The sequence below is a fragment of the Diadema setosum genome, chromosome 12 (assembly GCF_964275005.1).
Source record: "Diadema setosum chromosome 12, eeDiaSeto1, whole genome shotgun sequence".
Classification (NCBI taxonomy): domain Eukaryota; kingdom Metazoa; phylum Echinodermata; class Echinoidea; order Diadematoida; family Diadematidae; genus Diadema; species Diadema setosum.
In genome coordinates, this window is record NC_092696.1 from 25,330,552 (window position 1) to 25,343,376 (window position 12,825).

The 12,825-nt window shown below is 38.2% G+C and overlaps 1 protein-coding gene across 1 annotated transcript in view; it reads right to left on the minus strand.

Annotated features, from left to right (window-relative positions):
- Window positions 1-951: 951 nt before the first annotated feature.
- LOC140236173 (CD151 antigen-like) overlaps window positions 952-12,825 on the minus strand; it is a 33,114-nt gene continuing 21,240 nt past the window's right edge. Inside the window, exons 4-7 of the mRNA XM_072316139.1 lie at window positions 8,565-8,669; window positions 6,291-6,485; window positions 5,035-5,118; window positions 952-1,036 (exon numbers count right to left, since the gene is read on the minus strand). Of these exons, the coding sequence (XP_072172240.1) occupies window positions 965-1,036; window positions 5,035-5,118; window positions 6,291-6,485; window positions 8,565-8,669 (456 nt within the window). The 3' untranslated portion in view covers window positions 952-964. The remainder of the gene's footprint in view (window positions 1,037-5,034; window positions 5,119-6,290; window positions 6,486-8,564; window positions 8,670-12,825) is intronic.

A 12,825-nucleotide genomic window follows, 5' to 3' on the forward strand; every position in this document is an offset into this window, starting at 1 on the left:
ATCCATCTTAATTGTAATTAAACTCAAGCTTAAACAGGATCTTTTTTATATCTGTTTTTCTTTTCTTTTTTAAATCTCTGAGGCATTGAGAATAAAACAGTGATCACAAGAAAAACAAAATCAACAAGAACAGTCTAGAAAGCTGGCTGGCACTCAATTCTTCTAAAAAAAAAGATAACAGTATAGTAAAATGAATGGAATATCTAGGGTGGAACTTGGCATAAGCAACATTTAAAAATGCAAAATAAAAATAGCAATATGTTGGCATGTTCTGCAGATATTGCGGGCTCTCTTAAATTACCATTACTCAACAACAAACCAATTGTTTTTGTCCCCTTGGACTTCAGGGGAAAATTCATACATGATAGATACCAGGGAGACTAAAGATTCTATTTGAGCTTGTCATATTGCAATATGCCTATCTACATGCATTTTGTGGTGGGCAAGCACAGGAAAAGAAATCCACCAGATGTCGATTAGTTCATATGAAGTATCAGACTCCAATCTTCCAAGGGGATTAAACACTGCAACCCACATTAATTGCAGTTACCATAGGCAACAGCAAAGGCAACATCTAAATGTGCTGAGAAGCACTTCCGTGGTTGCTATGACGACTGCACATATTGTCACTTCCAAAACCTTCAAGGCTCATCTTGATGTGCGGCCCTAGTGGAGTCCATTGCCATCCCAAGACTTCTGCCAGGACGCGAGGTCCAACAAAACCCATCTAAAGGCTTCGTGGTTCCTTCGGATCATTCTGCGGCTACAGTGACAAAGAGCTACACTCTCTGTGGGGAGCCGATAAGGGGATTTCCTCGACTTTGTGGTACTCATAAAAACTCATCACACCTCACAGCAGTTCATTGCAAATTGACGTCCTCCGAGCTCGACCTCCTCCGGACACGACAGAGGCAATAAGAACATTTTCAACAGAAGTTCTGTCGAAGGAGGCCAGCGCTTGTCGTTACTCCTCGTACTCCTCATCATCGTCGATAACGTTTCTTAGTAGGACCACGGCAAGCACCAGAAGTAAGAGCTACAGTTGGATGAAGAGAGGGATAGCATGACAAATTAGCTGTTACTCAATTTACAGAATTTGATGATAAAGCTGAACTGTGCAGATAGAAATGTTCTCTTTCTCTCAGTCCATACATGAATTTGAAATGACAATGATATTGTCACTTTAACACTCTGTGTGCCACATTTATGTCCTGTCTATTGACCGATTCTGTGACGCGCTATGTGTATTTTTGGCATGGGCAGCACCATTACTGCGGTGTCTCAGCCGACCCCCCCTTCCCACTCCCCACCCCTCTCTCTACATTAGCACGCGCGCAGAATGAAAAACTGATGCATGGTTGCTTTAGCCAATGGGTGTCTCGTACTGAGTGCGCGAATGCTTGCTTAGTGCGCGAACCTTTGTTACAAGTGCGCGATAAACATGTTGCCCTGGGGGGTGGGGGAGAGCAGGGGGGGGGGGTCGACTGAGACACCGCAATTTGAGCTCATGGCTGCGCCCAGTGCCATAAAATGTCTGCTGCCCTCAACGAACCCGAATCGGTCAATAGGTATGTGTGTGATATTTGTGCACATCTGGTTCATTAGCATGGAAAGGGTTAAAACAGATCTACTTTAAACCCATTCTCAGTGTCAGTGCTTCAGTGTCTATGAAAAAGGACACCTCACAAAAAGAGTCATATGTGACCGTGCATCACAAAACAAACAAAAAGTCGCACCCGTTGATTTTGTGTGAGGACTCAAGAAAGGTGAATTGGGTTAACTGAGTCAAATTTTGAGTTTTCCATGTTTTCTGAAAGAGCTATTCTTCCTCTACATCATCCCTAAGTTTGGGATCATAAATTGAATGGGAAAGTGGGTTTTCAGCAGTTTTTCTACAACCCCTTTTTTGGTAAAGTAGTGTGATCAGGTTTTTCTTAGAGGCCCCTTTTGATTTCTTGAAAATCCTTCCCCCCCCCCTCTTCACTTTCAACTCTAATAATTTTTGAGAGGATGATGCTACTGCTTTGTAAGTTGACACTTATTAAGAACAGAATATGTTAATAGAGCACGCTCAATTTCAGCTTAATTTGATAATCCCTTCATTGTTGTTGCTACAGTGGTTTATATCAAGTTCTTTTGTCCCAGTCATGGCACAGGTGCACGGCTTACTAAAGATTAGGCACTTGAATAGACCCTGTACTTCACAGCCTCTTTTCTCAGTTCAAGCTTTTCTAGAGTGTGTGCTTTCTTTCCAATATTTATATAGGTTAGGAGAATCCATTTGAATTGAGTTATACATCATTTTAAAGCCTAAAGTCTGCTCTTTCAGAATCTGCCCTTAACTAAAAAATCAATTTCTGGCGACTTTTTGTGTGTTTTGTGGTGCAGGGTCACATATTGTGTTCAATTTGATGAAAATTTCATAGCTCTTTTTATTTTGTATCATTTCATTTCTTGCATAAAATTCAATGCATAAAATTCATTTCTTGCATAGAATTCCATGCATCCTGATATTAAAAATGCCCCCTCAATATACTCATTCAATAGGAAATTGAAAGTTTCTTTATTGCAACCTTATTCTACTGAATAGAATTAACCAGCTGTTATAATTTTTTTCTAAGAACCAACGTTTTCACATATTGATTGCCAAGTATACTTTAGCCCTTTTATACTTATTCATATAATGCTACGATATTTCTCCGATCATTATGTCTATTGCCCAGTTCTTTCTCGCGTCACTTTTTCTCACTTTCTCGACACACTTCTTACGAGATCGCTGTCTCTGTAGAACGTTTTTGTCTGTTCTGTTCTTTTCTATTATGTTAGCTTTGCCTCATTTTGTCTCGTCTCATAGTCAACTCTCCATCGTATTGTTACTCCTACTCCAGTCTCATTTCATGTTTATTTGTTTGTATATCTGTCTGCTTTTGTTGATCTATCTTTCTAGTGGGCTTCCAGACTATTACTTTTTTTCTCAACTGATGTTTTTCCTCCGAGGGGCCCACAATCTACAAGCTTTGTCTTCTTAGTGGGTCCCTCCATTTTCCGAATTTTGCATACCACTTGAGTTATATGATAGTGTATAATTATTATAAGGTGGTACAATCATTGTATATACATTCTTTCATGTTATACTTTACGCACCTTAATTTCTGTTATCAAAAAAGTGATGTTCATATCTTTTTTGTCGGAAAATGAAATAAAAACATTGAATTGAATTGAAATGTGGGGTGGAATTTCTCACTACATCCCAGAAAAATTCATCATTCCATGACATGTGTTTCAGTGCTTCATGTAAGAAATCTTGCAAAGATTCACCCATATCAAATTTATTCCTAGAAGATGCCCAAGGAAAAAGTATGCAATGAAGAAGAGACAGATGATGAAAATTGAATGAAGCAGAATTCTGGATTAAGCTCAAGTTCATGATAAAGATGAATAAGTGCCTTGTGAAGGAGGAAAAGGTCACATCTAACAGGTAAAATAGATATTCATTGATCCATAAGTGACCCATCACAACTCTACTCTGATAAGTCACAGGCATTTAAGCTATGAAAAATAAGTGATTTGGCTGAACAAAAGAAAAGTGTCCCATTTGATTGAAAATCAAAAAGATTAAAGCATAATTTACCATTTGCAGATGAAACAAAAACCTAGCATTAGTGCTTCAAAATGGTTCTAAAATGTGAGTTACAGATAGAAACAACCAATGTAAAAATTTGAACCAGTACAATCGATGTTAAGTATTGTTAAAAATACAAAATGCGAACAATAGTTATGATAAAAATGTTTCCAGACTAAACCATATACAGTTATGGTTTAATGAGAAAAACAGTGATATCTCCTTATATTTTAGGCTTTATTGCAAAAATTTTATATGGTAGAATGTTTTGTGATACAACAGACCTGAACATATGCATCTAAAGTGATATCTTGAACACTTTTTTTAAAATCATTGCTCCCAAAGGTAAACAGGACGTTTAAAATCTGCACTACCTCCTGTCCAAACTTCAATGCTTTAGAAATATTTTGAAATTTATACTTTTGATTCTATCATAGCATGTTACATCAGTGTTTTCAATGAAAACTACTGTGTCTACAGGACAAATCTCCTGAATGCTGACTTGTTATCAACTGAAAAACCTTTTTTGTCAAATGTGTGTTCATCTGGTGGCTGGTGGTTTCACGCCCTCTGTGGCGAGATTTGGAAATTTTAGCCAGACAAATCATTCATGACTGGAAAGCTTACAAGTCTTGAGAGTGACCTGATTGATATATACATAAAAATGTGAAAATCAGAGCTGGATGAGTGCATGAGGCTGCTATGATGACAAGACAGATAACGGTAGCAAAATATCATATGTGACCCGCTACAACAAAAGGATCCTAAAGTCGCTGACGGCTGAGCCGAGAAAATCGAGATTGAAGTCGCAGCATCAAAATTGGTCAAAGCAGTGGGATTTCTGTTTTTGGCATAATTTTGTAGTCTCATGTTTTGTCTATCATCTGCCAAAATTTCGATGCTAAATGATCAAAGGAAAGCCAAGAAATCAGCGTTTTTCAGGCCCATGATTTTCCGACTTTCAATGTTTAAGAGAAACGTGTCCGAAGATTTGGATTTAGCGCCGTAGCTAGACTCCGCCCCTAGCAACGAGGGAGTGACCTTATTGGTCAGTACGTTGCATCCTGATTACTGATTGGTCGTGCGTAGACTGCTGGCGCTAAGCTTGAATGAATATTGCGGAGGTCGCTAGGAGCATGCCTTCTATTGTAAAGCTGTGAAAACTGATAGCGTCGGAAGGAAAATTTTGAAGGCGTTTTTCTCGAAACTCTGATTTCCTCAACCACTTGACATGCGCTGATATAATCATTGATATCTCCGCAACCGAGTACTTTTATGAGTTGTGCTATATGTGAAATAAAAGTAGAAGAGTAAGGGAATAATGTCATGCCATTTTCAGAAAATTGTCTTCCCCCGACTTTCGGATCCTTTTGTTGTAGCGGGTCACATATATATTTTTTGCTTGTTTTTACCTGTAAAACTGCCACACCTATTCCCACACCACCGACAACCCAGACGTACTCCAGCAGTCGAGAATACATCGCATGAAAACAACCCTAGATAAAAAGAGAAAAAAAGAAACATACGAGAGTTATTTGAGTACATTAAAAAAGAAATAGCCTGGATAATAACAAATATTAAGTACTATAGGAATAAATTCCCATGGTGTAATTCCTCAACAAGTTCAAGGTGCCTATTACAAGAAGAGCTGAAATCAAATACACAAAATGAAGAGTTTTGATCAAAATTGAATGTAGCATATAAAATATGTGAAAATTTTGAGTTTCACTCATGATTTCATTGAAGAGTGATATTGGTTTAATTGATATTGGTTAAATATGCAAATTAGCTGAGATGACATCACAATCACTTCACAACTCTCTCCTGTAAAGTAAGTGCAAAGAATTGTCATAAAATCCAGGTTTTCAGTCAAATACATCTAAAGTTTACTTCTTCCTGTCTGTAGGGATACCAACCTTGTAAACATCATTGCAGTATTCTGAATGTTGAAAAGACATATATTTGGTGGGAAAAAAAAGCATTTTCACCTTTGCTGCAGTAGACATGAGTAGCAAGACAATTTGGGAATAATTATATTTTCTGTTAATCCTACAGCATATTTGAAAAAAAAACACAAAAGTTTAATACTGAACACTGCAGAACAGCAACAGTTGACATTGCTGCTCATATCATCATTTCTACGTAACAGTACCACAACAAAGGAAAAAACTTGCATCTCTTTATTTTTAGTTTACTGTAATATTCAATATTTTTGAATGAGTAATTGTTTGCCTCAGCCGGGTAAAATGAATTTTGCGTATTTTCATTCCATAGAATCCAGACTTTAATTAATGGAAAGGATGGGCAGCAAAAATATACGCATGCTTTTATTTTTGCGCTCGTATCTGTTTGCGTAAAATGCACAAAAAAATTTCCACACCGCAAAAATTTCCACTTTTACTGTATTTTCCCTTCTCGGGTGAATACTGTAAAATCAGAAATTTAACTATGCATGAAACTTTCTTTTGAATTTTGAATTTTGTTTGGAGCCAAAATTTGCAAAAGTTAAATGCATGTGACAGTTTTTGTCTACACAATGCACTGAATGCCAATTGCTAATTCGTGAAAGTTCATTCCCAGAAAAAGGCCATTGGCTCTGGCTCGCGAAAGTTTCATTCTGGTTTGACAGAGTATGAGCAATGGCCGAGTGAGCTGGCTACAGACATACCGTAGAAAACCGCTCCGAATTGACCGCTGAGTCGTCCTCCTGGCACTGCGCTCTGTCCCGAAGCTTGTTGTCTTCGGTGGACTTGCAGCATGACTGCGGTACATATTTGACCGCTGTGACGTTCTCGGGATTCTCGTTCTCGTACCACAAGCTGTCTTGCCAGTCGGTGTAGTTTGTGTTGCCGCAACACTGCAGCTGTTATGGAATAGAAAGGGAAAGAGAGATTAAAGGACAAGTTCACCTTCATTAACTTAAGGATTGAGAAAATGTAGCAATATTAGTAGAACACATCATTGAAAGTTTGAGGAAAATTGGACAATCCGTTCAAAAGTTATGAATTTTTGAAGTTTTTGTGCAGTCACCGCTGGATGAGAAGACTACTGTAGTGTATGATGTCACATGCATACAACAATATAAGGAAAATATAAAGAGAATTTCACAAAATTTCACCTTTTGAAAAAAGTACACATTCCCTTGACTCGTTACTGACATATGTTATGGGTAATATTATTCCCATTGCCTTTAGAAAGAGGCAAGTCAAGTTCTCTTTTATTATGCGAAAAAAGTGAAAATATGTTGAATTTTCTTTACATTTTTTATATACTGTTGTACTCATATGACATCACGAGCCTTAGTAGTCTCCTCATCCAGCAGTTCCAACACAAAAATTTTAAAAATTCATAACTTTTGCATTGATTGTCCAATTTTCCTCAAACTTTCACTGACATGTTCTACTAATATTGCTGCATTCTCTCAATCCTTATGTTTAATGAAGGAGAACTTGTCCTTTAATTCCCCATTTATATGAGGTATGTACTTTAGGAATGCTCCTCAATCCGTCTAAACTCTGTATACTGTAGAGCAAGAAGTTTTTCATGGCATGAAATTTTTCTAAATCATCACTGGCATGTCATGCATATAATGTAGACGAGAGGTTTTGAGTGCTTTTTAATTCCGCAAATCTTGGCTCTCACGAAATTCATGAAATTGAAATGCACGCAAACATTCCTCGCTTTACAGTAAACGGTCACCAATGTGAAGAGTGCTGCAGAATTGGTATGTTGTGTGCTCTGTGCATACACTGTATATGTGAGAAGTTTCCAACCAAGACGCACAGGGATGTACAGTCAAATATGGCAGAGACACAGAGACAAACAAACAAGACAACAGACACACAGACAGATACTGTATACGCCATATATTTCGCGAGTCTAAATTTTCGCGAATTAGGAATTCACGACGATTTCACAAGTAGTTAAATTTGCGATCCTGGAGTCCTGTACCGAATGGAGAAGTGTACATGCATACGTCACATTCACATCAGGATCAGAGTCAATATTTTCGCATGTCTTTAATTTCGCCAATAGCACCTGACTCGCGAAATTCGCAAAAATAAAAACCTCGTAAAATATTTGGTGTATACAGTACAGAAGAATATTTTACCAGTTGTAACATAGACAAAATAAGTCATAGAACAATGGATAGATAGATAGATAGATAGATAGATGATAGAAGAAGACAAAGAGAGAGAAATACAGAGACTGACATACAGACAGACACAACACAGACAGACAAATCATCGGACAGACGGACAGAAAGCTGGAGTGATGGCCACAACACCAATCCTGCCACAGAGTAAGGCAGCATTGTGTTTCAGCATGACTGGTTTTCAGGGCGGAGCTGAAAAGTGATAAAATTACCAGCCAGCTGTGACGACCATCATATTGGATTCCCATATTTCACCCCTTCAAGTACTAGATTCTTTAGATAAAGGTTGACATATATTTAGACTTGTCACAGATACACGGACAGCGAATATCACATGAAACCTATTTAACTGTCAAGAGCTGCCTACTACACTAAGGGCCCAGTCAGGGTAAAGAATACATATCATAAAGGGTAGGTTTACTGTCAAAGGGTTGTATTTCACTATTCTAATAAAGAAAAAAAAACACTTTCTTTTTCAATAATAGGTATGATAATACTACAGCAACAATAAGGGGGAATTGGAAGAACAATTTCTATTTCAAGAGAGTACATACATTTTGCTTTCATCTTTTATTTCTCTGATCAACCAAAAGGCACATTCAACTTAACTTGCAATCACACTGGAAGGTTTGTGAAAGAGGTCAACAACCCTTTGTCAAAAAAAATTTCATCACGAAAAACCAAATGTTGATCAGAGCATTCTACTGCATGGCTGTATTTTCTGCACCCCAGCCGAGACTTGAACCCCTTATCTTTCCTGCTCATGCACCAAGCCATTTGTTTTACCATGTTCTGCATGACGTCGATTGCCCCTGTAGTCCCCTTGCGATTCTCTTCATCGTACTGTGTTTTAATCGTCTCACCCAACTTAGAATTGACAAACGTTTCCACCTGCAAAGAAAAGGCAAATATATACATTATTGATTTAAATAATAGTTTCATTTTATTTTTTTCACAGATTGCTTGTGAAACAAAGGTAACTTTGAAATTACTTATATACACAGAATACTTCATAACTCATTATTTTGTTCTTCAGGTGGTGGGGAACATAAAGGTGAAATATAGCTAGACATTTATGAGAACTCTGAATCTATCTTATCGGGACTATCTTTCTGTATTGAACAGGAAATTGTTGCCATTTTCACATGGCCTTTGACCCTTGACCTTTGACCCCCTTGACCCTAAAATTCTTAAGAGAATCACTGTCAGGCACAGCATGCATAAATATGTACTAAGTTTCAAGACAACTTGAGCCACTTCCGAGATGTGGAGGAAGAAGTACAGTTCAGCACTTTCAATTGATCTTTGACCTTTTGACCTTTGAGCTTTTGGCAAAAAGACTTCCCAAAGAATCTCTATTGGGTAATACATATATACACCAAGATTAAAAAAAAAAAAAAATCATGCAGGCATTGCATGAATATGTTGGAAATACTGTAAAACGAGGAATTTTCGTGTGCATTTTAATTTCATGAATTTCGTGAGCGCCAAGATTCACCAAATTAAAATGCACTCGAAAGTTCTTGTCTACACTACATGCATTGAATGCCAGTGGCAGTTCGCGAAAATTTCATGCCGCAAAAAAGGCCATCGGCTCCAATTTGCGAAAAAATTCATGCCGCGAATATATCATGTTTTACAGTAGTCAAATTTTGAAGAGTTGATCTTGACCTTTGACCCCTGATCTTTGACACAATGACCTTATAATTCCCTAGATAATCACTGCCAGTCAGTACATTCATATATCAGTCAGACCGCAACGTCCTGAAAAGCCTTCGCATTTATCGTACGCGTATGCATGGACCTCGCGGACATGAATACGTAATGAGCGGGGAGACCACATTTTTAGAGTGTCTGTAAATCTAAACGACATTATCAATCTTCATGATTTATATATCGATAAAAAGCTGAAGAGTTGTACTTTGATGAAATTCTACCACTTGAGAGGTTATGACATATAAAATATACTGAACAAGGAGATTATAAAACACAAAATTTGCATATTTTCCATTCTTCTTAAGGGGTACACTAGACCGACGAAATTAAGGTGGACCAAAATGGAAGAGGTATAAAATGAAAGAGGAAATATCATTCTATGAAAACATAATGACTTTATGTGGACTGATCCTATGAACGGGTCAGGTTGGCGAATAAATCATTGCGTTGTACAGTTAATTTTTGACGAGATTTCAGTTTGCCGCGAATACGCGTTTCTGATTGGTTAATTCCCTCTGAGTGGAGAGTTGAACGCACCTCGCGGTAAACGTGTACTCTACATAACAGTAATACACTGTGTGTAGATGACAGTGTAGGACCCTATATGGTGTGTGTGTGTGCGCGCGCACAATGTGTGTATACGCGCTCAGGTTCAGGCAACTGCAGCTGGTGTAAGATCTCCACGTAAACAACAAGAACAACACTCCACTCTGATCGACAGCTCAACTTTGGCTTGAACTTTTTTTTGCCGGCACAACTAGATAAAAGTAGAGTGCATTAATAAGTAGCATACCATACAAGATCTAGCACTGTGTTTGCACACATGAGTTCTTTGGGGCTCTCTTTTTGGTACAATGCTGTATTAGAATAATTATTCCTTATTAATCCACTGTATACATCGCTGAGTAATTTATCTAATGATACCCTGGGAGCGCATGTATCTCAAATTGCCACACTATGATTTTTACTCGACGAGACTTTCAATTTTTATTGTTTTCTAAGCGAGGGACCAATTCAGTTCTTAGTGTGCTGTTATAACAGGTATATCTAAAACGTTGACTATCATTCATGTGGTGATTCAACCTATGAACGGGTCGGGTTGGCAATAAATAGAAAGCCTTGTTCTAATTTGTCTCAGGGTCGTTTGGAAAATATCGATATAATGCAGAGATATGAATAATGATATCATAAGCTCATTCTGTATAATGTAAGCATTAAAAGGTGTGATTTATTTCAAATATTCACAAACCATGTCAATTGGTCACGGATAGTAGATCTTCATGTCGCCAATAAGTGAATCTCGTAGACCATGCACTTTGTCTCTGAATTATCTCGCAAAATCTCGGGTGCTGAGAAGGACATGCGCAAAAACCTGCGCGTACGATAAATTTTTGATTTGAGCTCATTAACAGCAGCGTTGCGGTCTGACTGATATACTGTGTGCCATGCAGATACCTTGAACTAGTTCCAAGATATGGTGAAAAAGTGAAATTTTAACATTTTCACTTGACCTTTGACCTCATGACCTGAAAATCTCATGATAGATTTGTAATTGGGTAGTACATGTATACACCAAGTTTCAAGAAAATATCTACAGGCATTGCATAGATATGGGGGGAAACAGTGAAATTTTTAGCATTTGACCTTGACCTTTTGACCTTTAGCGTATGCACCCAAAAGTTGATAGGCACAACTTCACCCCCTCATACACATACATGCCAAGTCTTATTAGGATACCTCAAAAGGTTTTTTTTAGTTATGCTGTCCACAAAACTGATTACGGACGGACGGACGGACGGAAGGACGGATGGATGGACGGACGGAAGGATGGACAACCCGAAAACATAATGCCTCCGGCACCACTTCGTGGCGGAGGCATAAAAACGGTGTATGATAATAAACAGTAAAACATGGGCATGGCTGTCAGCATTAAGATATTAAATTTAGGGACATTTTCAGGGATATATTCTATGTCCTATGAGTCTCAACAGGCAAAGCAATTCCTAAATCAGCACGGCTTTGACACTCCTATGTGAGGACAGGGGGAGATATGTTTCTGTTTTGTTTTTGTTTTGTTGGTTTGTTTTTGTTTTGTTGGTTTGTTTTTTCAAGGGAGGCCCCTGCAGAATCAGAAAAATTTGGCTGCTCTGCAGGGGACGTAAACATGAGAACGAAAACTAACATATGAAACAAAAAAAACAAATAAACACACACACACAAACACACAGACGAACATACAAACAAACAAATATGATGCTCAGGTAACTTGTCACAGGACTCAAGACCACATAAAGCAGGTATAGAGAGCTTTGTGGGGAGAAGGACCAGCCAAAGGCATGCTGTATGACGTCAGGTTAAACAACCTCCTGTAATCAGGCTAATTTCCCTGCAGAGAAAGTTGCAGCCCTTTCACACTGAAAAAAATATCACATTTATAAACGTGCTTAGAAACTCATTTTGTCGTAATCTAATATTTCTTAACCCTAAAGTTTGACAGCAAACTTAACCCGTTGAAGACTAGTCCTGAGCATATTCGGACAGGTGTCCATGGGAAATGCTTGTAGCAAAATTAGTCCATCCTCAACGGGTTAAACGATGCTTTTCTGACGCATGTTTTGACCAATCATGGTCAAAACATGTCTTCCAAATGAGTGTTTCTCGATTTTGGAGGTGCACTTGTATGTGAATAGTTTGACTTCTAAAACCAAACACTGGTAGCTTGACCTTGCATTTATGTCCACCATAGTGCATTAACATACAAACTCTTGAGTACAAGCAAAAGGAAAGTGACACAAAATGTCTGATTGACAGATCATAGTGTGTGTGACACAGATTTGTATGAAATATTTGCACGTAGCCGGTCTGAGGAGACTGAGAGGCGTGTCAGAGCACTCTTAATAATTTGAATTTCTCATTTTCTCTCTTTGCCCCTCTTTCTATTCCCACACTTTACATCTGTTCCCATTTTCAATCATCTTCACATCATCTTTAACACATTTTTCCAAAACGACTCCCCTCCCCACCGAAAAAAGAAAATGGGAACATGATAAATTATGATTTATTTTCAAAGTGTGAAACCCCTCTGAGATACCCCAGACAGAGTATCAGATTGGCTAATAAGATTGGTTGAGGCAGCTAATGGGATTGCATGAGATATGGTAAGAAGTCTACGCCTTCAGAGCCGTCCTTCCTCTCTACTGACTATCCTTCACTGCCATTTTCCACTCATACACCATCTTTTCTTCCTTTCCTCCATCCCTATTTCATTCAATCTTTCCCTCCATCCCTTTTTCATTCAATCTTTCCCTCTATACATCATTCCTAGCTCTCC